Source organism: Falco biarmicus, chromosome 5, assembly GCF_023638135.1.
Source record: "Falco biarmicus isolate bFalBia1 chromosome 5, bFalBia1.pri, whole genome shotgun sequence".
NCBI classification, from domain to species: Eukaryota; Metazoa; Chordata; class Aves; order Falconiformes; family Falconidae; genus Falco; species Falco biarmicus.
In genome coordinates, this window is record NC_079292.1 from 92,669,931 (window position 1) to 92,696,220 (window position 26,290).

The 26,290-nt window shown below is 42.5% G+C and overlaps 1 protein-coding gene across 5 annotated transcripts in view; it reads right to left on the reverse strand.

The window, feature by feature from the left end:
• Positions 1 to 26,290, reverse strand: part of LOC130150004 (ephrin type-B receptor 5) — a 94,233-nt gene that overhangs the window by 43,123 nt on the left and 24,820 nt on the right. For 3 of the 5 annotated variants that reach the window (XM_056340422.1, XM_056340423.1, XM_056340421.1), the window contains exons 2-4: positions 17,751 to 17,954; positions 6,544 to 6,608; positions 2,705 to 3,401 (exon numbers count right to left, since the gene is read on the reverse strand). In XM_056340422.1, the coding sequence (XP_056196397.1) occupies positions 2,705 to 3,401; positions 6,544 to 6,608; positions 17,751 to 17,844 (856 nt within the window). In that variant the 5' untranslated portion in view covers positions 17,845 to 17,954. Of the gene's footprint in view, positions 1 to 2,704; positions 3,402 to 6,543; positions 6,609 to 10,831; positions 10,905 to 17,750; positions 17,955 to 26,290 lie in introns of those variants that run through there. The other 2 variants (XM_056340425.1, XM_056340424.1) reach the window with 2 other exon arrangements.

Here is a 26,290-nt window from a genome sequence, read left to right on the forward strand (position 1 = left end):
TATCCCAAAAGGCTAATGATAAGCAGCTGGCAGTGAATCCCAAGAAACACATTATATTGTAAAATGGTTTGTGGAGATGGAATCTAGGAACAACAGTTTTCCGTAATGAACATGTTGATCTAAGAGAAGACTTGGGACAACAGCAAACCAGTCCAGAATTTTGGGAACCAGTAGCCTAGGATGGCCTAATCAACCAGAACTTTCCATTTCTGGCCTTCCATGTAGAAAACCACTTAGAGTTGCAGGAAACCTTGTAAGGCAAGCACCCTGTCTGTATACATCTACAGAAAGAAAAGGAGCTAAGGTCCCAGCCTTCATTTTTCCTCTGTAAACTGCTAGTCTCCTTTCTGGCTGTTCAGCATGAGAAAAAACTGAATTGGGTAAAGTCAAAAGTGAATCTCACACATAGCACATCCCACATCACCTAGAGGGCTTACCCAAGGATGTTGTTTCACTCTTCCATTTGGCTGGAGAAATTGGCCATATAGTAAGAAACAGCAGACAGTCTTATGAAACTAATGAAATCAAGTATCTTAACTCATGGTAGGGGGCAGGAAAAAACCAAAAGGGCTTTCTACCTATCTGCTGAGAATGGTTCTTGTTAGATACTTTGTTCTAGATAAAGAGGTAGTGGCTGGTCCGGGAAGGACTCCACAGGCTTACATATGAGGGAAGGCAATGCCCACACACTCCTCTACTAAAGTATAAGAAGGAAAAATGCTTCTTCTTCCTATCCTCGGTTCATTCTTCAGTCTTATTAAGAGCTCCCTGCAGGATCTTCAGCAGAAATTTGTCCTTGGGCTATTGCTTTTGTTGTGTGTTGCATACAGAACATGGTAGCAACTTTGCATCACAGTGTTCTTAGGAAAGGAGAACACACAGAGAAGTCCTGGGAAGGACTCCACCACACAGAGAAAACACCAAGCAAGGGGGACAAACTATGCAAGCTGAATGCAGCTCCATCCAGGCAGGACAGCAATACACTGTTAGCAGGAGAAGAGATCAGGAATGGTGATCAAGCCAGATAAGTTTACAAGAAACACAAAGAGAAAAAATACCTTCTAACATTAAGGTTCATTAATGGTTGTCTTTGGCTGTTCTAAGCAGCACATGGAATCTCAGGAAGTAAATGATGGGAATGGTGTTTTGTGGTTTGACAGACTGTCATTATTTCAGTTATGCCTTAAAATATTTACTATTTTCATCTGTCTCCAGCTTCTGTGATAATGGGCCTGCAAGGGCATATCAGCTTTCATTGAATGCCACAAAAAAGGGAAGATCAATTCTTTAAAAATCCCTATTTTCATTTGCCAAGCCTAATTTCCATATTTTTTAAGTGCTTAAGACTTACTGATACTAAATTACTGACTGGATTATGAATCACCTGGATTGTAAACTAGTCATGGTACTGATGCAGACAACAAGCTTTGTGCCATATAGAGCTGCTATATGTCTGTCTGGGCTTTCTGCCTCAGAAGCAGCACCGTATGAATGTAGCTACATTTCTTTCAGGATAAGAAGGATAAAAAGGCACACACATTTTAATCATTCTCAGAGCTTAAGCAAATAAAAAGCACTTACTAATTTTAATTGCTTTATAAGTCTCTAGCACAATGAACTGTATTTAAAAAAAATATTTCACACGACTCAAATCAATTCATGAAACAGGAATTTAAGGTGACATATTGACAAACATTAACTATCCATTGTATTTGCACTTGGTAGTAACCAGAATATTTGTACTCTCAATGTCCCAATCAATCTCTTATTTGAACAAATTACAACCCAACTTTAAGATTGTGTCTGCAGCCAAAACTAGGTTCCACATTACATTTATTTTTTAGAGTATTAAGTGCAGTGCAGCAACATTTGACGTTGCTGAGAGATCTTGAATAGACGCAGATTAAAGCCAAGGAAGCACCGAAAGAACGTTATATACATAATTATATAACAAATGTAAGCAGTTTGGTCTAATGGACTGTCTTAAGCTTTGGACAGGAAGACAGTCATGACATTAGACTGAGTGGTCAGGCTTGGTCAGATTTTGGCCCAATACGATTACTGGGTGATATGTAATTTACTCTACTTTCTCCTATAAGCCTTTCACAGGCAATACCACAGGCCCCAGGGCAGAGTGCACATTAAAGGCAATGATAATACCATTATGACTGTTTCTTCTTACTGAGTCAAGTTCATAGATCTGGGCTGCACATTCCCTGTCCCATGACCAAGTTGCTGCCATTTGCCATTTTTCTTAATACTAGTTCCAGCAGCACTGGCGATAGGGCCCAAGCTAGTTAGGATGACAGAGGGTATCAGCACTGGGCTTCCTCAGCTCTGCTCCACAGTCCACCTCCCCTTCAATGCCATCACCTCTTGGTGAAGAAGTGGAGCTATGTTAGATGTGGCAAGTTACAACTCCTGCTATTATAGTGTCTGTAGCCTAACAGGCTGCCTCTGGTGGCAGGCTGAACTAAGGCCTGAGTGGAGTTTCCAACCATGTTCTTGGCACCGAGAGATGGTCACGCCAGCTCCAGCCCAGGGTGCTAAAAGCATCAGAAGAAGCTGTCAGTATGCGTTCCCTGTGAGCAACGATTTAATCTCCTCACTCTCTGCACTTCTGGCAAACGTCAAACACTTGTAATGAGAGAATCAACAAAGAAGTGGCTGCCTAAGGGGCGGGGGGGGGGAAAGGGTCTCTCACCTTGGCAGGCTCGTTCATCATCAGCAGGCTGGTAACCAGCTTTGCAGGTGCATCTTCCAATGGCCACCATCCACTCTCCTTCTCCATTGCAGTGTAGCCGAACACCTGAGAACCCAGTCGTGCTTGTTTCTTCAGCATTTGGCACACACATCCCTGGTGTCTCCACCAGCGAGGTCCTCTCCCCTCCAGCAAAAGTTTCAGGGAAGGAGGCAAATCCTTTTACCACAGCTGGGCACTTGTAGAAGAAGACTTGGACTGCCACCAGAGACATGCAGGCTCCCGAGTCCTGGAAGGCCAGGTAGAAGCCACGCTTGGTGAGTGGCCCAAAACTACGTACTTTAACATTCATCTTTACCACCTTCCCAGTGCTGTCTACCTGGGAAAAGCTTTCATCAGCTGCAATAGTATCCACTTTGGTCCAGGGGCCCTCATGCCACTCTGGCAGTTCCTGAGAGGCTACGTCAGCCTCTGACTGGTGGTAGTAGAGTGTGAAAGTCTCCTTGCAAGAAGAGGCCACGGTGCGCATGCTGGCACAGTCTCTCACTGAGAAACGGAGGCGGACATGGGCTCGGTGGGCTCCGCGTCGCTCTATGAAGTGAGTACGCAACCAGTTATTCTGACCTGGTTCAGCCACGTTACAGACTTCAAAGGTTCGGATCAGGCGCTTCTTGTCATCCAGGACACTTACCTCATCCCACTATAATGGATATATGGGAGAGAAGAGGAAGAAGAAATACTAAAAAAAAAAAAAATGGATTCAGCATTCAACTGCACCAAAAATACAGGACAGGCCACCTCCTTCCCCTCCTGTCTCCTTGCCATGTCTATGAGAAGACTTGAATTTGCTGATTGCATGTGTAGCTCAGCACTCTGGACATGGCAAAGTATGACCCTGCAAAGAAGAGCTGTTAAAGTGTACAGAAACTGTTGTGACAGAAAACAGTTCATGTAAACCTGTCACATGGCACTGAGAAACTTAAAATCAGAGTCATCTTTCTTCCCTCGTTTCCCCCACCTCTTATCTCCAGAGACAAGACGCACAACACAAATAAATGAGACAGAGAAAGAAAACACTGTTCTTTGGAGAAAACTTTAAAGCAGAACTCCCTTCTACCCAGCTTTATGACAGCTGGAGCTGTGCTCTGCCATCTCTGATGCACACAAGCCAACTCAGCATGGCAGGTCCAGGATCTGTTCTGTGCCAGCAGGAAGGCACGTGGGAGGGACAGGGAGGGGTGGAAGCAGCTTACTGCATGAAGCTGTAAGAGAAACCCCTTCTTACCCTCTCAGCTGTCTTTACAGAATAGGTATGAGGCCCTGGGTATGACAAACGAAGCATGTAATGAAAGAGAAGGAACCTGTGCAAGCACTCTCACCAAGGTCAGATCGACCAACTTCTCACAACAAGACCTGCATTAAGACCAGCCCCGAGAAGAAAAACAGCAAGGTACGGTCACTGGTGACTCCCTCTTGTGCAAAACAGAAGCACCCATTTGCAGACTGGACTGCTTTTTCGGGGAAGTTTGCTGCCTCCCTGGGGCCTGGGTTAGGGATGTCTCCACTCGATGAACAGCCTTCAGACCATTATTCACCCCTGCTCTTTCACGTGGGTCCTAATGATGTTGCAACAAAAAGTCTAAAGTTGATCAAAACAGATTTCAGGCCCTGGGAAGAATGCTAAAAAATTCAGCAGTGTTTTCTTCAGTCCTCCCTGTAATGGGGAGAGACTTTGGATTAAACAGGCAATCCCAAGATATCAATACCTGGCTTCAGGACTGGTGCCTCTGCCTAAACTTTTGGGTTTATAACTATGGAAGAGTCTTCAAGGTACAAGGCATGCTGGGGCCTGATGGGACCCACCTGTCCTGCTAGGTGAAACACATCTTTGCTCATAAGCTGATAAGAGGGCTTCGATTTAGAATTGGTGGGGAAGAGGATACCAACAGGAGAGCTGAAAGCATGCCAAGGGTTGGCATGGCATTGCCTGAGGGTGGCAATGCTAGTGGGAACATTTATGCTGCTCCTGGGAGCATGGAGGGCTCAGCACTACATCTGAAATGCTTGTACACCAATGAATGCAGTATGAGAAACAAACAGGATGAACTGGAAGCATTGGTCAGTTCCCAGAACTATATCATTGGTATCAGTGAGATTTGGTGGAACGAGTCCCACAGTTGGGAGTTGGGACTGTAGCTGGGATGAAGGGCTACAGGCTGCTAAAGGAGGGACAGGCAGGGCAAGGAAGGCAGAGGAGTTGCCCTCTACATAAGGGAGAGGTTTGATTGTACAGCCCTTACAGTTAGTCATGATGTGGTTGAAAGTTTCTGGGTAAGGAGCAGGGGGATGGAAAACAAAGGAGACATTGTAGTGGGTGTCTACCACCCATCACCCAGCCAGCATGTTAGCACAGGTGAGTTATCCTATAGACAATTAGGAGAAATCTTTGGGTTGCTAGCCCTTGTCCTTATGGGAGATTTCAACTTCCCAGACATCAGCTGGGAATACCATACTGCTCTGGACAAGAAAGCCTGGAAAAATCCTGAGTTTTGGGGAAGAAAACTTCTTGTCTCAAGTACTTAGTGAACCAACTAGGAGAGGTGTCCTCCTAGACTTGGTATTTGTGAATAGAGAAGGACTCATGAGAGATGCAATGGTAGGTGACCGTCTTGGCCACAGTGACCACACAATGGTTGAATTTAAAGTTTTCAGTGTAAGGAGAGAAAAAAGGACAGCAGTTTTTACCCTGGATTTCAACAGAGCAAACTTTATTCAGGGAGATACTTAGCAGCGTTCCCTATGAATCTGCTTTTGAGGGCTTAAGATTCCAGGAGTGCTCATATGTTTTTAAGAACCACCTTTTAGAAGCAGAGGAGCAGGCAATTATAGTGTGTTGGAAGTCAACCAAGTGGGGCAGAAGACCACCTTGGCTGAAGAGGGAACCCCTTGTGGAGCTCGAGGAAAAAGAAACTTTATGATCTCTGGAAGCAAGGTCAGGCTTTGCAAGAAGATTACAGAGCTGTAGTTCATATATACAGGTAAAAGACACGAAAGGCCAAATCTCAGAGTTGAAACTGGACAGTGCCATTTCAGATAACAAGAAAGGCTTTTTTAAGCACATTAACAGCAAGAGAAGGTCCAAAGAAAACATCGGACTGATAACTATTCAAGATGGTCATCTAACTAATAGGAATGAAGAAAAAGCAGAGGCATTCACATACTTTTTTTGCCTCAGTCTTTAATAATACTGATAGACCTTGGGCTTCCCAGTCCCCTGTGTCAGAGGACCATGGATGCAGGGACAGTGACTTTCCATTTGTGGACACTGGAATTGTAAGGGACCAGCTGCATCAGCTGAATTTTCACAGGTCCGTGGGGCCTGATGGATTCATCCCAGAGTACTGAAAGAGCTAGCGGATATTACAGCAGCACACCTCTTGATCGTCTACCAAGGTCTTGGGAGTTTGGGGAGGTCGCTACTCACTGGAAGCAAGCCAGTTTACATTTTTTTTATTTACAATATTAATATTGTACAATACAATACAAAATTTACAAAAATTCCAGTTTACAACATAGGTGTGAGGGAAGACCCAGGAAACTACAGAATGTTAGTCTCCAGAGGGTGGAAGGAAGAGGGTAAGGAGGTGGCAATAGTATCCCACCCAGCATCCTCTTCTCTTAATAATCTGTATTTGCACAACGTATCATGTTCACATTGTTCATATGTACAAAATCCGTAACTCTCACTGGTTCCAGTTTCCCCTTTTTTCACCATATGCATGCACACATGTATGCCTCCCTATCAGAGGCGCCATCAAGAAGACAACAAGGGAAATGCTTACCCCATCAGATGGGTGGGTGGTCCAGCCAATCTCTGAGGTCTCTCCAGTTGTATCCAGAAGTATTTCTGTTTATATGTAGAAAGTAAATAAGAAAAAAGTATTTTGTGCTTTTCCAAGTCAGGGTACAATCTTATCTGTCCCTCACAAGACTGTCTCTGAAAAAAACCTCCAAGCACGTGTCTTGTAGCCAGCTTACACACTCACAGAACATACAATCATGGTTTGAGATTAAATAGGACAGGCTACTTTCACACTAGTAAATTAAGCAGGGCCAAGACAGAGGCAGAGGCACTGGACACATAATCATGCTAACTCATGGTTAGCAAGTTGCTTGGCAATATTCTGTCCAGGCAAAAACTTTTGCAGGCAGTGTAAGCACACTGACAGCACAGAACGAGTAATGCCATGGGCAGCACAGATGAGGCCACCCTCTGTTCGGAAAGGCCAGGGTGGGACAGAGAGATGAGTCACATGAATACACGCCAGTCTCCTCAGGACCACGGCTGCCCATTTTATTTGCAGGTGTAAATGTGGACATAAGGCCAAGACACTCTTTGTTTCCAGCTCTGGAACCAGGTTTCTGTGGGAGTTCAGGATGATGACCCAACTGATCCTGTAACAGCTGCACTTTGCCCTGGAGTGGGCCATTAGGCTGCAAGCCTACATACAAGTCCCAGTTTTATCTGACAATCAGTATTACATAGACTCTTGCATTATACTGCTTGGGAGTAGGGTACATGCAGAACTTCACAGGCCTAGTTTATTCCCACAACTAGTTTGCATTTCCATTGTTACTGAATCTACCGCTGGAGAGAGGTATGAGGCTTGTCAGCTCTTGGAGATGTTATTCTCTGTTCAGGTACAGAGAAATACAGAAGAGACTGTGACAAGCTATACACATAGTATTCTGCAGAAGTGAATGTCAAGGTCTGAGACCACCCTGGAAGTTACTGGTGTGCAAGCATGTGCACTTTTCTGTGTACATTTATAGTGAGGACATAGGGGAAGAAGAAGGTATTTACATGTGTTGATATATACCGTACAAATCGACTGCTTTTTATTAAATTCTGGAAAAATCAATCTCTTTTGTTTGCTTATTTTAATCCTCATCTTTTTACCTTGTTGCTTTGTTAACAAAACACAACACAAAAAAACAAATAGAAAAAACCAAAACCCAACAGCAACATCCAGTTTATTTACAAACAAGATTCATTATTACCTTTGCACACATTTAATGATATGACCGTTCTATGTTTTATGCAAGAAAGATGCTCAATAGTTTCTATTTCCAAATTATGGAGTCCTGACTTCATTATCCCTATCAGTGGTCCTGGGGCTTCACTCCACATCAATCAGCGGAAAGGAAAGACTAGACTCATACTAAAGCAGACGTGATCAAGTGAGCAAGTTTATCCAGACCTCAGGCTTCATCGATGCCCCCAAACCCATCTTCCATATATTCCTACAGCAGATCAAATATTTGTCAGAGCTTCCTGAGGAGGTGATGCAGTTCCTTGCTTCAGAAGCAGTGCAAAATATCTGGGCTGGCTTGCCAGAACTGGAAAGAGCTACTGGTTACAGCTAAAGCACAACCTCACTAAAATACCTAAAACCCACAAAAGGCTGAGCAGCTCGGCACTCAAGGATAGCTCAGCTCAGATGGCTCCTCTGTGTGGCAAAATACCTGTGAAAAGCCAGTTCCTCCTTCAGGTATAATCTTCCTCTAGGCTGTCCTGGCAGCAGAGGGACTTGGCAATCCCCCACGCATGTTATTGTCCCAATGGCACAGTCCGGCCCATGGGCTGCACTCGGTCATGCCAGTACTTTGCCACTGAATTTCCAAACATGGCTTTGATATGCTGGAATAATATACAAGGTCATTTTTCAACAAAGAATGAACTTTTTTTTCTAATCAGGTCTGAGTCTCCTACTTAGCAAAGTATAAAATCAAGTATCCCATGGAAGCTCTAGAAGAAGTTAAAATAGAGAAAAGTTAATCAGGGCATAGAAAACCAGATAAAAAGTAATAAAGGAAAGAAGAGGGAACACAGAGAAATCTTGCTTAGCAGCCTGGGCTCTGCCATGACTAGCACAAAGCATATTCTCCAGGCGGCTTCTCACCAGTGAGCAAGGTAATCTTTATCAAACATATGAGTATTTCACAGATGAACAGATACAGGCAGCCTGAAGCAGACAGAACTGTCCCTCTCACAGTGAATATTTTAAGTCAGGAAGCATTAGAAAAACAAGAAAAGTACACAAGAATGTTGTATGCATAAATCTTATTCAGTGACCTATGGTCAAAAGTCCCCCACCATTTTACTTCTTTTCCTCCCTCTCCCACTGGCTGTATGCCTCAAAACAAATACCCAGTCACACTAGCTGCATGTACGCTCATGAATCTAACAAGCTGTTAGACTGCTCTCTAATTCTGAGAACAAGCTGCACGGTATGGCTCATGTTCACGTGGCTAAAAACTCCAACCCACAGAACTGCATGGCTGCATCTAAACCATCTCTCAGAAATGGTCCTTGGTCCGTACTAACCTCTGATCTATGCTTAGGCACTGTTTGGGATAAGGTTAGTTGGCATGAGCCAAACCCATGACTGTGCTAATGATTTAACAGTATGAATGACTACATACCATCAAGTGTACAGGTATAAGCCTTAACTCTGCCACTTTGCTAGTACTGATGTAGCATTCCACATCCTCAGCATGTGGGGTCAGACCAGTATTCTGCTGCTCTCCAGTGCAGACAGCAATGATCTGTTCAGCTGAATTTACCAACCCAGAAGAAAAACTGCTTACGACCTTTCTATCTTGCTTTCTATCTTGCTCAAAATCGAGGGTACTGCAAGGACAGATCAAAGACAGGTCCAGGTCACTCTATGATGCTGCTAGAGACAAGACCGACAGAACCGTATTCCACTCTGGATTAAAAATTATTAATAATCATGGTATCTGAGCAATCTGGATCATTTAAACACACAAAATGATTACATTCTTCTTTGACTTCTGCTTTAATCTTACATTTTTGAAGAATGAGATTCCAATTTCTTATTAAGACTGTTATTTCAAAAAGAAAAATAGATGAGGAGAGATTCTCCTGTATTTCTCTTCCCTAAACTAAAATAAAACCATCATCTTTTATAGAAGTGTCAAATGGATTCATTACACTCTTCATAAAACAAAATTCAGAATTAATTACTCTCTCTTTTCAGTGTTGTCTATCCTTACAGGCCAGAAAGCGTGAAAAAACATAATCCCAAAGACTCGTGCTCTTAACAGCCTATACTTCCACCACAAACCAATCTCTTCGGCTGCACTATACTGTAACATCAACATCAAGATCAACCAGGAAGAGGTTGGAAGTTGCTATTACAGATCAGGCTGTTGAGAATAGGCATGTTCATGATTTTTGGATTTTGGTTATCCTATACTTTTAAGCAACACACTTTGGTGCTTGTGTTACAGGCAAAATGTTCCCCTGATTCAAAGGATGACAACTCACTCAAGGATGACTGAGCCTTGGACAATATTCACAAAGGCAGAGATGGCCTAACAGCTTTCTAGATTGAAGAACATTTGTCCTGACGGTGTCTTAACATTAGAGTGGTACAAGAGGGAATTACAGAACCCAAGACCAGGCAAACTATAGCCACTGAGAAGAAAGCTGATCCTGAGAAGACAGCGAAAGGATCCCTTTACCTGTGGGATGAGAAGCTGGCACTAAGAATGACCAGACCATAGAACCACAGAATGAAACAAGCTGGAAGGGTCATCCTGATCAACACCTCTCCCAAGGCCAGGCTAAACTACAGTAGGTTGCTCAAGGCCTCATCCAGTTGAATTCTGAATATATTCAAATGTACATGTACATCGGCAAAGGGCACTAGGGTAAAAGGTCGAGAGAGTTTGCTTTGCTATGCAGCAGAATGCCCCAAGCAGTAACATTCTCCGGCTTAACAGATTTCTTGAAAAAAACAGAAATACTGCTGGGCTTACTCTGCCTTGTATGATCATGCCTTGAACGTGAACAAGTAGGAAGACACTGAATGCTCTTTAAGAGAGCTGGAAAGAGGAAGCATTCTCTGGGTTTGTGCATTGTGAGGGGTTGCCAACTCCAGTAACCTCACATAAGCAAGACTTCTGCAGCTTCATGTCTCCAGGTCCAACCAACAGCAAGGCAGAGCAGGCATTCCCAACAAGCACACACACAAGCACATGTAAGCACTACATGCATACAAATGGACAGCCACGAAGATCAACACAGGCAGAAACACTCACCGGTCATGCAAACAGAAACAGCACCACCAACGGCCTCATCCTGCTCCCCTTTCTGGCTGGTCAGGATGAAGGTCTGTTAGTGGGAAATACATACACATTTATATAAAATATGGACCCCTGCAATAACTGCCCTTAAGCACCCAGTCTCTAGTAGCTGACTTCTGGATCTGTGGTCTCCCCATTTGCTGGCACCTATGCGTACAAGCACCTGAAGCTTGTAGCCCTTCTCCTGTTCCTAATATTCAGACACCCTCACCCACTGATACATTCCTTCACACGCACACACAGGCACACTATGGGTCTTCGACTAACTGGTTTCAGGCATGCAGTCTACCCAGGAGCTGTCCCTGGACCCACGTTCTCCCAGGTTGCAGGCACACAGACACGTGAGCTCACAGCTGCAGCCAGCTGCTGCAGTGCTGTGCCAGGCCACGGAACCTCACTCAAACGTACCGAAACACGTGCTGGCACGCACCCCATGGGTCCTGCCTGTGACCGGCCTCGGGCACTCAACCTACCCAGGAGCTAGCCCTTGGATCGCCTTGCCTCTGGCTGCATGGAGATATGCAATACACAGACAGGACTCTCAAAGAACCCCCCAGAATTTGGGGTCTCTCCAGCAGCTGGCCTAGACCCCTTGATCCCCTCAGTAGGTAAGATAGTTTCTCCAGCTGTATCACCGAGACACGAGACACGCACACAGACAGTACTCTCATTCACCCCCGAGACTCTCCAGTCTCTCCCTGGCTTCCCAACCCACTTAACCAGCCAGTCTGGTTCAACACTCACTAGAGATCACAGACTCACTCATAGGAGCTTGCTCACTCCAGTTGGTGGCTTCACAGACACACAGATTCTGTGACTTGTGCTCCAACCTGAGTTCCTGGCACTTGACTTTGATCTATTCCAGGCTCTCCAGTTGCCAGCCACACTGACACACGGCCCTTATCACCTGCGGTTCAGCTCCAGCTGCTGGCATTTAAATGTCTGTATACACACATTATCACAAAATAAAGCCTCCTTACCCAGGTAACTAGTAAAACATTGAATTTAATAAGAAGACAGGGCAGACAGTGGTGCTCAGGTGCTGGGCAAGGCCTGACAGCTTACAGCTGACCAGCTGCCCCTTTACCCATGACTGGCTCCTTATCCATCTTCTCACACTTGATCCTCCCCAAAAGAACCTTGATCCTTCCATTCCCCTGCCCATGGCTCCTCCCCTGAACAACCCACAGCAAGTTTTGCAGAAGCCCCAAATGATCCCACAGTAAATCCCATGCCCCTGCTGGCAGTTACCCTCTTGATCTGCAAGGTGCTCCAGAGAGCACCCCCACTGCCCCTTCTCCATGGGTTCCCTTCCCACTCAGCAGGCTGGTCACACTCCTGCGAGAAGCCAGGTCAGGGCACTCATTTTTCTCTTTGGTTATTCGGGTTCCCCTGCCTTTCACTGTTCCTTTGTGCTCCTTTAAGTGTGGGGAGAGGAGCCTTTTATCATGCAACAACAACAAAAAAAATATATATGGGGTCTATCACTTGCAGGCAGAATAGAGTGAAACATTTGGGAAGACTTAAATACACTAGAACTTCTTCCAAAATTAAACAGCTATTGCCGTGAAGTATCAATGGCTAGTGACATATACTGGATCAAGTATTATATTTTTCAGAATTAGTTGATGAAACAAGTGAAAAACCAAACAAAAGTAGCCAAAAAAATCTCACTTGTTCATAGCTACTTTTTACAGCTCAGTTATGATTTAACATGAAAAAAAAAAGCTACAGAGTTATAAAATATGCCTCCTAATGTAAGAGCATATATACAAAACCAACCTATATAAGAAAAATGAGTTTGATTTTTTCTTGTATAACACTGTATTGTGAAGTCAGTTCTGCAATGAATAGTCCCGTGTATTACCTCTGTACTCATATTCAATTAATAAAAAAAGGTATTAGCAGCCAATGGGATATGTATTTAGTAAGTTCCATGAAGTATAATATTTTTAACTACTTGCTGTGTCAGAGCAAAATGCTGACACTATCAGAACACTGGAGTTATCATCCGCACGGAGGAATTCTCCCACCCCTATCAGGAGTGATGTGCCATCTGTAAAAGACAGAAATGACACCCAAATGGTCTAGGATACCGAAATACAGAGCTTTTTGTGAGGTAGCACAGATACTAAGACTTAAGAATGATGGTATTGTTCTCTTTACCTCCCCTATTCTTTTGTTAAAGCTGTAGGGAGACTGCCAGGATTAGCACGTTGCACTAATTCCTCTGCTGATGTCAGAAAATGAAGACATTGGGAAATATATTTTTTTAAAAAAAAAGATATTAAATGCTTAGTTTCAGCTTTGCAGATGCAATCAAGTTATCTACAGCTTTCCTAGAGCCCTGGTTTCAGCTGGTACAGAGTGAATTTTCTTCCTAGTAGGCTGCTACAGTGCTGTGTTTTCGATTCGCGCCCACGGCTGGTTGCGGCTGTGGCTCAGTGGTGGTTATACCAACTCAAGGACTTCTCAGCTCCTCAGGCCCTGCCAGCCAGCAGGCTGGGGGCACAAGAAACCGGGGTGGGGGGTGGGAGTTGGGGGGTGGGCACAGCCAGGGCTGACCCCAGCTGGTCAGAGGGATAATTCCATACTATGCTTGGTATATGAACCAGGGGAGTTAGCCAGGGGTGGAACCGCTGCTCAGGAACTGGTCAGTGGGTGGTGAGCAATTGTACCTCCCTTTCCATTACAATTACTATTAGTAATATTAGTGTTATATTTTACTTCGTTTCAATTATAAAACTGTTCTTATCTCAACCCATGTGTTTTATTTCCCCCCCCCCCCTCAGTTCTCCTCCCCATCCCATCAGGGAAGCAGGGAGTGAGTGAGCGGCTGCCTGGTACTTAGTTGCTGGTTGGGTTAAACCATGACACCTAATAATACAATATAATATATATTCTTCCACGCTTAAGAGATTCACTCTGCTAACACCCACTTTTGAGTCTAGAACTTACCCAACTGACACTGCTGTCAAACTGACTACTTCTGATGACAGTACAGTGTGTTTTTTAAAGTTTATGTATGTTTTCCTGCTTTTTTTCTTTTCCAAAAACATTAAAAAAATGAGCTTGTGTCTACCAAGATTTAACTAAAGCATATACTGAAAGTCCCAGATACCGTATATTACAGGAATGCTGCTCCTTTTTTTGAAGCTTTAATTAGCTTTGAATATAAACAGTGTTAGTTGCAGCATGAATAGTCCCCTCCTGCCCTCCAAGAAGCAAGAGCTGGCCTGCAGCTCGTCAAGCATCCGCCTGGCAACAGGGCTCCCCGAGCACCCGGACTAGACAGTTATCTGTTACAAGAGAAAACAAATCAAGCAGAGCCGCTGAGACTGACCAAGGGGATAACGCTGACACCCTTCCCTTTACAAACAAGCTGCACATCCAGCCCAGTCCTGTCCACATTCCAAGTATCTACAACAGCAGGATATGACTCTGTCTTGGGCTTTCCAAGCATGTGGCAAAGATTTTGGCATGCAGGGAAGTGTCAGGAAAGAACTGGGAAGAACATAACAGAAAATCTTTGCTAGGATTTTAATAATTTTCGTGATCACAAGCAACTGAAGTAAAAAGTTAATTTACTTTCTATATTTTCCTGAAGTAAAATAACATCCATTTAAACCTTTCTTTGTATATAATAAAACAAAAGGCAATGGTGTTTTTAACTCCAAAGACTACCTTTGAGGAAAGTATAGTTCTCCTCTGCTTCAAAGTCAAGCCAATCTGAGCAATCATTACATTATTTTCAATAACATGAAAACCAGTTCATAGAAAACACAGAGGGAAACGTGAAATAGGAATGCCTGACCTCACAGCCTTTTTCTTGCATATTTCCTTTTGCCAAGGAGACACTTTTAATGCAAAAAGCTTCTACTAAAGCAAAAGAACTATCCTCTCTATATCTTGACCCTCCTGAAGATCTTTAGAAAGGTTGTCCAGCCATTCTGCAGGCTGGAGAGCCTGCTGCAAAATCAAGGCAGTCACTCACATGCAGAACACATCATTCCTTTGGAACATATTTAATGAGCTCTGCAAAATGAACTCCACCTGCGTTTACAGCACTAAACATTTATAACTTAGTCAAAGCGAAACCAATATGCCACAGAAAATTCAGCTCTGTGCCCTAGTAAGAGCTATTTCATTAGCAAGTTATCACTTGCTCTCAGCTGTTTTGGCTGTAGCCCATCAGACATTCTTAAATTCTATGCTTCACTAACTTCTACAATCAGAAAGGTTAACCTAGAAAAATGTGAAAAGATGAACTGTAAACAGCAGTTACATACATATATAGATACAAAACAAAAATACAGATACAGAAACAAAACTCCTATTTCTTTATGTATTTTTGAGAAAATGGGGGAAAAAAAATATCTATTTTTCACCCAGCATGTAGCTCAAAAATAATACTCCCCAAACTAAAACCTCAAAAACTCCTGCAGAGCCATAAATATTGGCAAGTGCAATCTTGATGAAAACTTTTATACAATCCTGTTTCCTGTTTCCTTTCATAAAGCTAATTAAGTTTACCAATGTGTTCTGTTTGCAAAACAGTCTTCCCTCATGTTTCCCATGAAGGTTTTTTTCTAGTCGAAAAATCACATCTAGAAAATTTTGGACAGACATGCTCATTCCTAGTGAAATCAATGCATCTGAATATTAGATCTGTATCAAACAAGTTCAGCTTAACGATTCCTTCTTATGCATTAAAAACAGCAACAGCAACAACATTTTGAATTGCTTACAAGAACTTCTTCTGAGTCATGAAGGGGTTTAAAGTCCCATTAGGTCCTGTAAAAGGGTACTGCCTTCCTTACATCTGAAAAGCATTCTGCATAACAAGTATTTGCTGTATTCATAACGCACAGAAAGATTGTTTGAATACTTTGGCTACTTTTCTTCCCTTCTGTACAGCTTCTCCCTCTTTTCTTAATGATTTACATTAAGTTTTTATGAATATTGTTTTTCCCTGGTTAGGAAACTTCAAACACAGCTTCTTTTTTGACAAGAGGTGATTTGCATTCTGACTGTTTAAATCTAACTCAAATGCCTAAGAAACACTTGGAAGAAAAATTACCTTGACTGATTCTCCCACTCAGTCAATCCTATTCAGTTAGAGGCAAGATATACTTTAGACATCATCTAAAACTTCTAAGAAACCTAGAAAAACTAAAGACCAAACTAGGTATTTCCTATATTTTTCAACTTAAATGTGAAACCTGAAGTTCAAGTTTCTACTCTATATAATAATGAGTCAACAAAACGGCCACAGGCCTTTTTTCTTCTTTATGGATAACTCTGTAGTAAAGCAAAGCTCTCTACATAGTTATCACCAGACTTTCCTTCCCCTAATGCATAATTCTTCTTTGCCTTTTGACCACAGCAAAAACACTCACCTCTGGAACGCAAATTAGCTTTGGAGTGCAAACCTAGGACCATGCAGTAGAGCCACAACATAAGGTACTGAAACCCCTGACTCTGAATTGACAGGAGAAATTCAGCTCATGGGCACATTTGCTGCTTCATCCCCATAGCCAGAATTTTACCTTCTTATTTTAATCCTGGCCACTCAACCATGTGACCTGTGAAGCTGTACCACACAGTGTTCTCTAAATTATTTTATCTCTACAAACTTACAGGAGTGATCACTGAATTCCAAAAATGTCAGTTTTCCTACAGGCATCACTGAGCTACTACGTATTTGCAGAGAATGGACATTTACTCTCCCTTTTCTATCTCTGTTCCTTTACCAGCTACACTAGGGAATAACATAGTACTGTGTAAAATTATTTTTAAATCAGCAGTTAACAGAGTTGAAGAGATTTAAGAATTTGTATTATAATCTTACATTAATTGTTTCCTCTATGAACTTTCCTCCTGACTCTGTTCCCCTCCTAATAAAAGAAGGGATGGTTTAACGAGCTTTCCTCTTCATTATCAATAAGAAAAAAAACAACATTATTTTTTTCTTCCCAGTATCCACCTGCTCTTTCTTAGACCTCACACTATTCTCCTTTTCCTTTCTCTAGGTCTTTTCTTCCTTGTGTCCCTTTGATTCCCTCTCTCCCTCCTCTCCTTTTGCTGAGGCTTTCACATATGCAAGAGATGAACATTCATCACAAAGCAGTGCAGTTCACTGAGCACATGTAGCTGCAAGGATATTTCCTGGAACAAATAAGAGGGTTGTTTACGATACCTCTGCCCTTCTCTAACTCTGTCTCTTAGCTCCTGCTCTCATCACCATCCCTCTTATTATCTGTTCTTTCTTCTCCCTTTTTCTTGGCCTCTCTTTTCCCCTGCTCACCTTTTCTCTGTCCTGCCTTCACTGCTCTATTCCTCCTCTCCTCTGCTGCTGAACACAAACGCCTCTTCTTGTTGACGTGAAGCATTCTCTTTGTATGTATTGTATGAGGCAAATTGTTCAAATGGCAGAGACAAAAAAATCCTGATTTCAGCCACTGTACGCTGCCTTGTAGAACAGCTGAAGCATCAAGAGATTGTTTCACAAAACAAACATGGTGCAAGAACAGGAACACAAAAACCAAATACATGCAAAGCGTAAACAAGGAGCTTATTCCCAGGGCAAAAGATGTATTCTTTGATACTGTCATTTCTGAGATAGCTAGTAGAAATGTTCATTAATGGTCCTTCATAAGAGGGTTTGCCTGTCCCACTAGAAACAATACTAGTATCTTTTCACATCTCATGAGTTAGTGATCAACCATCAAACAGAAAGGCATGTGCTCAGTGCTCATCTGGACTAGGAGAAACAGTGGAGAACACACCTTCCTTCCTTCCTTCCCCCCCCCCCCCCCCCCCCCCCCCGAGAAAACTTTGTTCAGCAGTTACATTGTATAAAATCTGTTCTTACCTTCTAGTGAGGTGGCTAGATGAAAGAAGCAGACCATCCAGAGCCAACCCATTCCCACCACTCTTCTTCCACGGATGCCAGCATCAGAACTCATGAAGACTCTCTGTAGATACCAACATCTTCGAAAAATACACAGCACTCCCTTGAAATGGTCAGAGATTTCTTGGAGTATTCTAGTATCTTCCCAAATGAAAGCACAGAGGCCTTCGCACAGAAACATGGTTAAAAAAAAAAAAAACACAGAAGGTGGAAACAGAGATCAGGTGACAAAAATACAGAACTGGCAGCTTTTATGCACCCACTCCAGCACTTACTGCTTCCAAGACACAGGTGAGAAAAGAGTAGCACAGACCCAGTATTTACCACATGCCCACACCTCCTGCCCCTCAAGGCTTCAGTGCCAGTTGTTCTGCACAAACAGCACACACAGATTTTGAGACATTCATGGCATCAATTGAGACCAGGGTTCTCAGATCAGTTTAACCCACCACATAATACAGGCTGTATTCTTACGTCAGTCCTGACCCTTTGCACCTTTGGCCATGTCTCTTGGAAGGTCCCCATTGCACCTCCCCTGCATGCTTTCAGAATTCTCTCTTACAGGTTACACTTTGTCTTTTCAGAACTCTTCAGGGCAGTAGCCAGGACAGGAGAGTTTTCGCCATTTATGACAACACCAATCTGCATCACTGACACACTTGTAACCATATTTCAGGTGCAGACATTTCTCCCTTTAAGCATATGACTGATAACACTATTGAAGATGGACATATTTTTTTCTATCAGTATGTTGTAGGTGAGGAAGCAAATGTGATATTTAAGGTCAAGCAGGGAGCCTACGTTACAGCCAGGAAAATGTATTAAGAGGGGAAAAATCCAAACAAAATCAAACAAAACTCCACCACCACCATTAAGAACTTGACATACAGGCTTATCTCACAGTCAGGGAGCAGCATGTATAGCCTAATCCAGCACCACATTAGATCAATCCAGCACAATTGGTAAGCAAGCTACTTCTGCCTCCACCTGCCTGATTCTCAGCCCACCAGAGAAATAACATGGTTATTATGTAGGTTACATGCAAAAAGCCAGCATGTTTTGTTTCTTCAGGTGCTCTTTGCGCACAGCATTGAAAACACTTCAGTGTTTTCAGTGAGACAGTGAAGCATAGCTAGGGAGAAAGAAAAATGTCTCAGCACTACAGAGAAATGGCTCAGTAATTTGGCTGAAGTAGGGGGGAGAAGAGTTGTAATTAAAAGGGTCAGCCTCACTGCAATTACCTGAAAACCTAGCGATGGGGGGGTTGAGAAAGTTTGGCCCAGCAGAGGAAAAAGCAGCCTGGGCAGTATGAGAAAAGGCAGAGGAGAGTAATTGTATTTGCTTCAGTAAAGAGGGAGAGAAATTACTGGACGGGATGGAACAGTTCTTTCTTACACTGGCCCTAATAGAACCTAAAGCACCAAAGGCATCCTGGTCATCACCAAAATGTAAGGAAACTAAAGGGACCACAGGAAGAAGCAAAAAATTTGATTCATGATTTCTGAGGAAAGAGAAAAATAAAATCACTTAAATATAACTGAGGAAAAATGAAGATTAAATGGGAGGATGGCTATAATACAGGTACTGCATATAAGCTTATGAAGCATGTATGCACCACAGAAGAATATCACCACTGGCTGAAACTGTAGAAAGGAGAAAATTCCAGGCTGCATGATCAGGAAACCCTTCTTTACAGAAAGAACTACCCAAGCATATAGCAGTGTTCTCCAGGAACAGGGCTGAAGACTACTGTCTGAGCCACCAAAACCAAGACTGGGCACACCAGAACCAAGCCTGCATGACTACTCTACATGGAGTCATAAATACTCAGCATTTTTACTGCCAGGCAATCTATAATATTATAACATCTAAAAGCCTTTTTTTAGGCCAGGCAACTCCCGAGAGATGGGGACTTCTAAACATTCATTTTGAAGGCAAGGAAATGCAGAAACAGAGGTCAAATAAGCTGAAGAAAACTTTCCTTTCAGTCGATGGGACTGCACTCATTTACAGAAGGTTTGAAAGCAGCCCACAGTTCAGGCTTTCTCAATGTCACATAACTTATGAGTGGCAGACCAGGAAAGCGAACCCAGGTGCTCTGGCTGCTGGATCTCAGGCCAAAGTCCTGAAAATACTGGGTAATATGTAAGGAGGAAATCAGTTTGTTCCAACAAAACACACAAAACTAAAAAAACGCTCCTACCAAGAAGGAGAGACAAAATAATTTCTGGCTCCAGGGAAACCAGTTGCTCTCCCTTCCTCCTCATGTGCACATCTCTCTTACAATATCTGTTCAGCTTAACCTGGTAGAACCTGCATCCCAGCAATGTTGCACCACTCTTCAGAAGGCATCATACAGCCTTTGTCTGGATTAGACAGGAAATTTATTTTTCCCTGAAATAAGCTGTGGCTAAAGCAAAAAACTGGTTTTGATTTAGGAGTTAAAAAAAAGGTAAATCTATCATTTTTTGTTAAATCTGCCTTTTCACATCTCAATGAAAAGCGCTTACTCCACAATGAAGGATAGAGGAAAACGTTACAGAAGTTTTAAATGGAGAGTAGGAGGGAAGCAAGAATTAAAGAGTACCAAGCCCCTAAATTGCCAGCTACTGCCCTGCCCTTCCCCAAACCACTTGATGTGTGCAGAGTACGACTACACCCAAAGACACTCATCATTCATGCTTCAGTTCTCCTACCAAACTTCCCTACACCAAACTACTTATAACGCAAACCTCAAACCATCCTAACTTTTAAACCGCCCTCTTCTCTTGTCCATACAAGCACTTTTCCACAGCCTTCTCAGCTTGTTACTCCTTCCCAAAGCCACTTTCAGACAGATTACCTCCCCTCGCTACAGAATCCACTATCCCCCATTCTCCTCCAAACCAACTGCGAAGTAGTGCACTCTCCCTGCACAGGATGCTTCCACAAACCTCCTTCAATACCCTTTCTCATCCATGCTCTTCCAGCTAGGTAGACGTTCCCACCCATGTACCAGCTGTCAACCCTTCTTCTGCTAACCCTTCCATAAAGGATTATAAACCACTTTTGGGCATATACTTCCTTGGCTAGCCAAATGATTTCCAACTCCTTGGAACTCCTGAAAATCATAAAGCATCTGAAAAACATGACAGTTCCTGAGGATCCAAATGTCTTCTAATCATTTAACCCTACAAAACAGCGATGATCACAAGCAGTCAGAACAGGCCAGTTATATATTGTCTTTGGTTTAGTACCAAGATCCAAGAGGCAGGAGATAGAAGTCTCCAGGTTATCTGCTTATGTTACTCACCAATGCTATCATGATTTTTATTTTACTTTGGTACCACCACTGTAGTAGCTGGATTACCAAAATTTAATTATGTTCAAGATCCCAGTAAGAGAGATGAACACAATCATCACCGATATTTTCAAGAATCCTGGTTTCCTAGCTGAACAAGCAGTGAGGGAGAAGAGTTCTTCGGGAAGCTTGTTAAGGCAAGTTTTGAACATCTCCAGGGATGGAGATTCCTCAGTTTCTTTGGGCATCTGTTCCAGTGATGAACCACTACTGGGGATTTTTTTTTTCTTCCTCATATATCGTCAGAATCTTCCTTGCTCTTTTCTGTTGTATATCTCAACAGAAGAGTCAGTGCTTGCCCAGCATCTCAAAGCTTCTTCTACACAAGACTGCAAATACAAACCATCTCAGGCTGGAGAGCCCTGAATGTGAAACATAGTACAACTGCTTTAACTGGTACTGCTTACAGCCTGTTTCTTCTCACCAGGCAGAGTCAGTGCTGTAATTTGTCACGTTTTCTGAACTCAGTCTTGAAGTATAAATGCTTCAGTATAGCCTCCAGGCAAATGACGCTCAGTGCTAGGGGATAGATAGCGCTCCCATATATGCTGGGACAACCAACACTTGTACAGGTCTGTGCTTGTGAGATTTCGGTCACAAAGAGGGCTGCTGTGTGCCCATCCTGTATCTGAACTGTGGCAATAATTAAGTATTTCAGGCAGCCAGTAACTCCGCAGCAGTTTCTTTATGCAAATAAAGGATTCCCTCAAAGTTCAAGCACTGTTAATGACAACACCTGAAGAGCCACAGGGCACTAGTGTTGCTGAACAGATCAACACTGACCAAAATTCCCTTCCATCAATGTACACATTTTTATTAGAAGGGAAGCAGATTTACCCCTAGGGTTGTGTAGTCACTTATTTTAGAGTACCCCAATGGCTTATGTCTTGAGTCTTGATGGAGGTGGCCATGCACATGACAAAGCTAATAGAGATCTCCTTAGAATGGAGTGCGTTGTTTGTTTTTTTTCCTCTGGGTTTGCCTGGCACTCTGAAACTGCTCAAGAACAGTGACAACTAGATAAACTATATTCATTCTCCGATGGCCACTGGTTCTGCTGGACCTAGGCTTTAAAGAAACCCTCTTGCTTTCTAATCCTTTTGATTCCACCCATGAATCTTTAGACAGCTTTTTGCTGAAGCATGTTCTAGCTCAGTATGCAGACAATGTGTAGCCACAGATCAGAAAGTAAGGCAGATTGATCCAGTCTGACAGATACAACTGGCAGAACCTGACGTCAGATAGCAGTCAACCACTCATCTGAACCATGCATCTGCCCGAGTTCAGCAGGAGGAACTCGGGCATGCCTTTAGGATTCAGAAAAAAGCTAGGGATTGTTCAGGCATTGCACAAGCCTCCTGAAGGAAACACGAGAGCCTGGCAGGTTCTTCCTCTCCATGAATGGAATGTAGCTGTTTCTTTGAGTTCTGTGAAATCAGAGCAAACCAGAGGCAGCATGAAGAACTGTAAGTCCCATAAGCCCCCAGTTCCAACAGGAGACCCAAGGGCAGTTCCAACACTCTATTCCCTAAAAGTTGACAGGAGCTTGATCCGCTGCAGAGGGGATGCTCCATCCTGCACTACTTTGTAGAAAGCCCAACTCTGATACTGGTCCAAGTATCTCATTCCCAGAAGCCACAGAGGCAAACAGAAACAATGGAGCTGTCAACACAATATAAAACTTGCCAGTTCTTAATCAAGAGTTCCTGACAGCCCTCCTTATTGGAAGAACACTTGTGATGTTTTTGAATGTGCAGTTCAAGAGAACAATTCTGTGTGGTTTAGTGCCAACTACATTTCAAAACACAAGAACAAACACTGAAGCAGACCAGCATTCACCTAACCCATGTTTCCCCACGTCTCCAGTGCCAGGCAGAGGTGTACCTGGAGTCAGCTTGCCAGCCTGGCCTCTGCGTGGTCCTCCAGCATCCACAAATATGAGACTAGGGCTGCTAGAGAGTATACCCCAATCCATTCCTTTTACAGTCTCCCTATGAATTTATGTAATCCCTGTTTTGTACTTGCAACAGATTTGAAATAATGTCTATCCCTGTGCCACAAAGTGTTTTTACGTATTTTAAATTGTTCTACTAATAGAAGTTGAAATTGTAGCAATGCCAGATTTTCACTCTTTCTATTTGTTTTAACTGCCCCAAGAAGTTTTCCAAATCATCTTGTTTCTTCCCACTGGAACAATTCTTCTTCCTCCTTCACTGCTAACTGACTCCTCCAGGCCTATTCCACAGCAGAAATCATTACATGGTTACAGCCTCCCTCTGCTACACTTGAATCAACAGATTTCCCTCATATTTGCCATACTTCTTCCTCACACAAAGCATCTAGGTGCAAAATAAATGCACCTCAAAAATTCTTCAGGGCAGAAAAAATGCTGTACCTTTGCAGCCACAGTCTTTCCTGCTCTCGCCCGTCTTGCACTGACACATAACAGCTCAATATTATCTCTCAGTGAGAAGTATTTGAAAGATAAATAAGCACATCTGGGAGAGTCAATAAATTACTATTCCAATTAATTTGTGCTGCACACTGATTCACCACATTTAGGCAGAGCACAAAAAGTGGAGTGAATACTTCTCATTCATGGTAAGCAGGGAACCACAGCAGTGTTATACGCCAAGCAAGAGGCCTCCCCCCTCCTTTCCCCCTCAGCTCTCCCCTACAATCATCACTCCTTTGCCACCACGATGCCCCTGCAGCTACGGCCATGCATCTCACTAGGATAAACCTCACCATGCTGTTGTGAAAAGCTGTCACTCAATGCCTGTGCAACACTTTCAAGCCTGACATAATATCCCTAGCTTCTTTCTTAGACAATAATTACAATAATTGCCACTCATAGCAATCTTTCTACACACCAATGGGAAGTGAATGGGAGAGAGCAACACATAATTTATTGCTCAGAGTTTTAATACTATGAAGTTAATGTGTTTTTCTTCAAAAAAATTATCACTGGGGCACAAGCAGCAGAGAGAAATGTTTAATTAAATATATAAATAATTTCAATAATTGCTGTATATCCTTTTATCCTCTGTTACTACTTGAGATTATTTTGAATGACTCCAAAATACTTTAAAAATATATTCAAAGATGAGTTGAATTTGTAATAAAGCCTTGTGGATTTTTTTAATTGTCTGCTCAGTTTATTAACATAATTATGAGAGAAAGGCTCTAGGTGTTAATGTATAACTAAGCTTAAAGGAATTCTTCCTCAACAAAGTAATTCGTAAAAGGTTTCCTCTAGCTGGCTTGATCACTTGTTTCTTTCAGATTATCTCGGTAGGGCTGTGTCTCTATCTTTTGGGTTTCTCTAAATTTACAATGACAATCCAAAGGTTGATTTTGAATGCTCTCCAAAGAAAGGGATTTACTTCCTTGTTTATCATGGAAACACCAGGAGTCTTGAAGCTGATCTTCCATGCTCTGATTACACATTTCCTAGTGGTATCCAAGTTAAGAACTTCATAGTCCTTAAAGGGAAGAAATGCTTATTTTAATTAATTTTTATTAAGCCGCTGAGGCTCAGATAGGGTGCCCAAATTAGAAGCCTAATTACTCAAACAACCTCTACAGTCAGTGGACTGAGCTGAATCATCTTCAGTAGGTACCTAGGATCTGCACTAATTAAAAAAGGAAGCTATGGAACAGCTAACCAGCCTCCTCTCAATGACTCCTTAGGTACTGCCTAAAGGTGTCTGGGGAGCCTCCGAGCTCCCTTCCAGCCCACAGAGGTGGCCACATCAGCATTTTTTTAGATAACCACAGTGCTTTTTCCTTTAAATTTCTCTTTGCCATGACATATATACTTGGCTAGAGAAGCCTCACAGCTTCGCTTGTGACCCTAGTTTATCTTCCCAATCAAAATTAATTCACTACTGCCCTGTGTTTCCACAGACTTTTTTTTAATTAAAGATACAGATTCTTTCTTCCACCTGCTTATTAGGTACTTGAATTACATGCATATTAAGTACAACACAGCTCCTGAATAAAATCTCTTCCTACCCCACAAGATCTGACTTAAATGACGATTTTTATAGTGATCCGTGTGCTTTTCAAAGAAACACTGGTAATTACACTCAAGTGTCTAACATTTAACACCTGGAAACAAAAACGTAGCTCTAGAATATTAATAGCATTATAGAATGAAAAATGTGAACATATGCATTGTTGTGTATGTTATCCATTGCTTGCCTGAGGGAAAAATCTCCTAAAAATAACAGAATTGGAGTAATACAAAAATTACTCCCTTTGAATTTTCATACAGTAAATAAAGAAGACTGCAGAAAGAAGAGGGAGAAAAAGAATCAGCAGCTGCCCATAACATATATCTACTCTGATGGAAAGAGAAGATAACTGCTCGGTAAGTATGGTTTCACTCTTAGCAATTTCACCCTAACATCTCAGGAAACTTCTCACAGTACAACTGTGCACAGATCCTTGCAATACACTTTTATCTATGTGGAAATAAACATGATGCTTTCACCTTCAAGTATGATTACCTTTAACAAGTATACTTTTATCTGTACAAAAGGCCTAAGTCTTCAGAAAGGAAAAAAATGGCTAATTTACAAGCTCTTGGGCACAGCAGCAAACTTTTCTCAAGCACTGTGTAAAAGGCTCTATTTCCAAAATTCTAAGCAGAGAATTCCATGGTTAGGGGATTTGACTTTAAGAATCCCTGAACACGGCCACATTACCTTCTAGGTGAAGAAATCCTGTGGTAGTAAAAATTCTTTGAAAACTGACATTTCCTTCTCGAGTACAACTGTCAATAGCTAAGTTTAAAAATATTTCAAATTTCACAGTAATCTCATGATAGAAAAAGTTTGAAAACAGCAAGGAAAAAGTTGAATACTATTTTGGCATTAAAAAAGGGAAGGAAAAAAAAAAACTTCTTCACAAACAGTATTTCAGCAAAAGACATAATAAACATGTCCCTAAAACCATGTTCTCATCTACTAAGCAATGCTGATCTTGCTTCTTTTTCATCTGAAATGAAAGTTTTATTACATACCAGGTTCTGATTGTTGATGGGTGGAAAATGATAAAGAGGCCAAGCACAGTGTTAGCAGTGGCCAGGCAAGCAATGCCACCAATCAGGCAAATAACCTTGACATTTGCTGACCAAGCCTGCCAGAGCATCTGC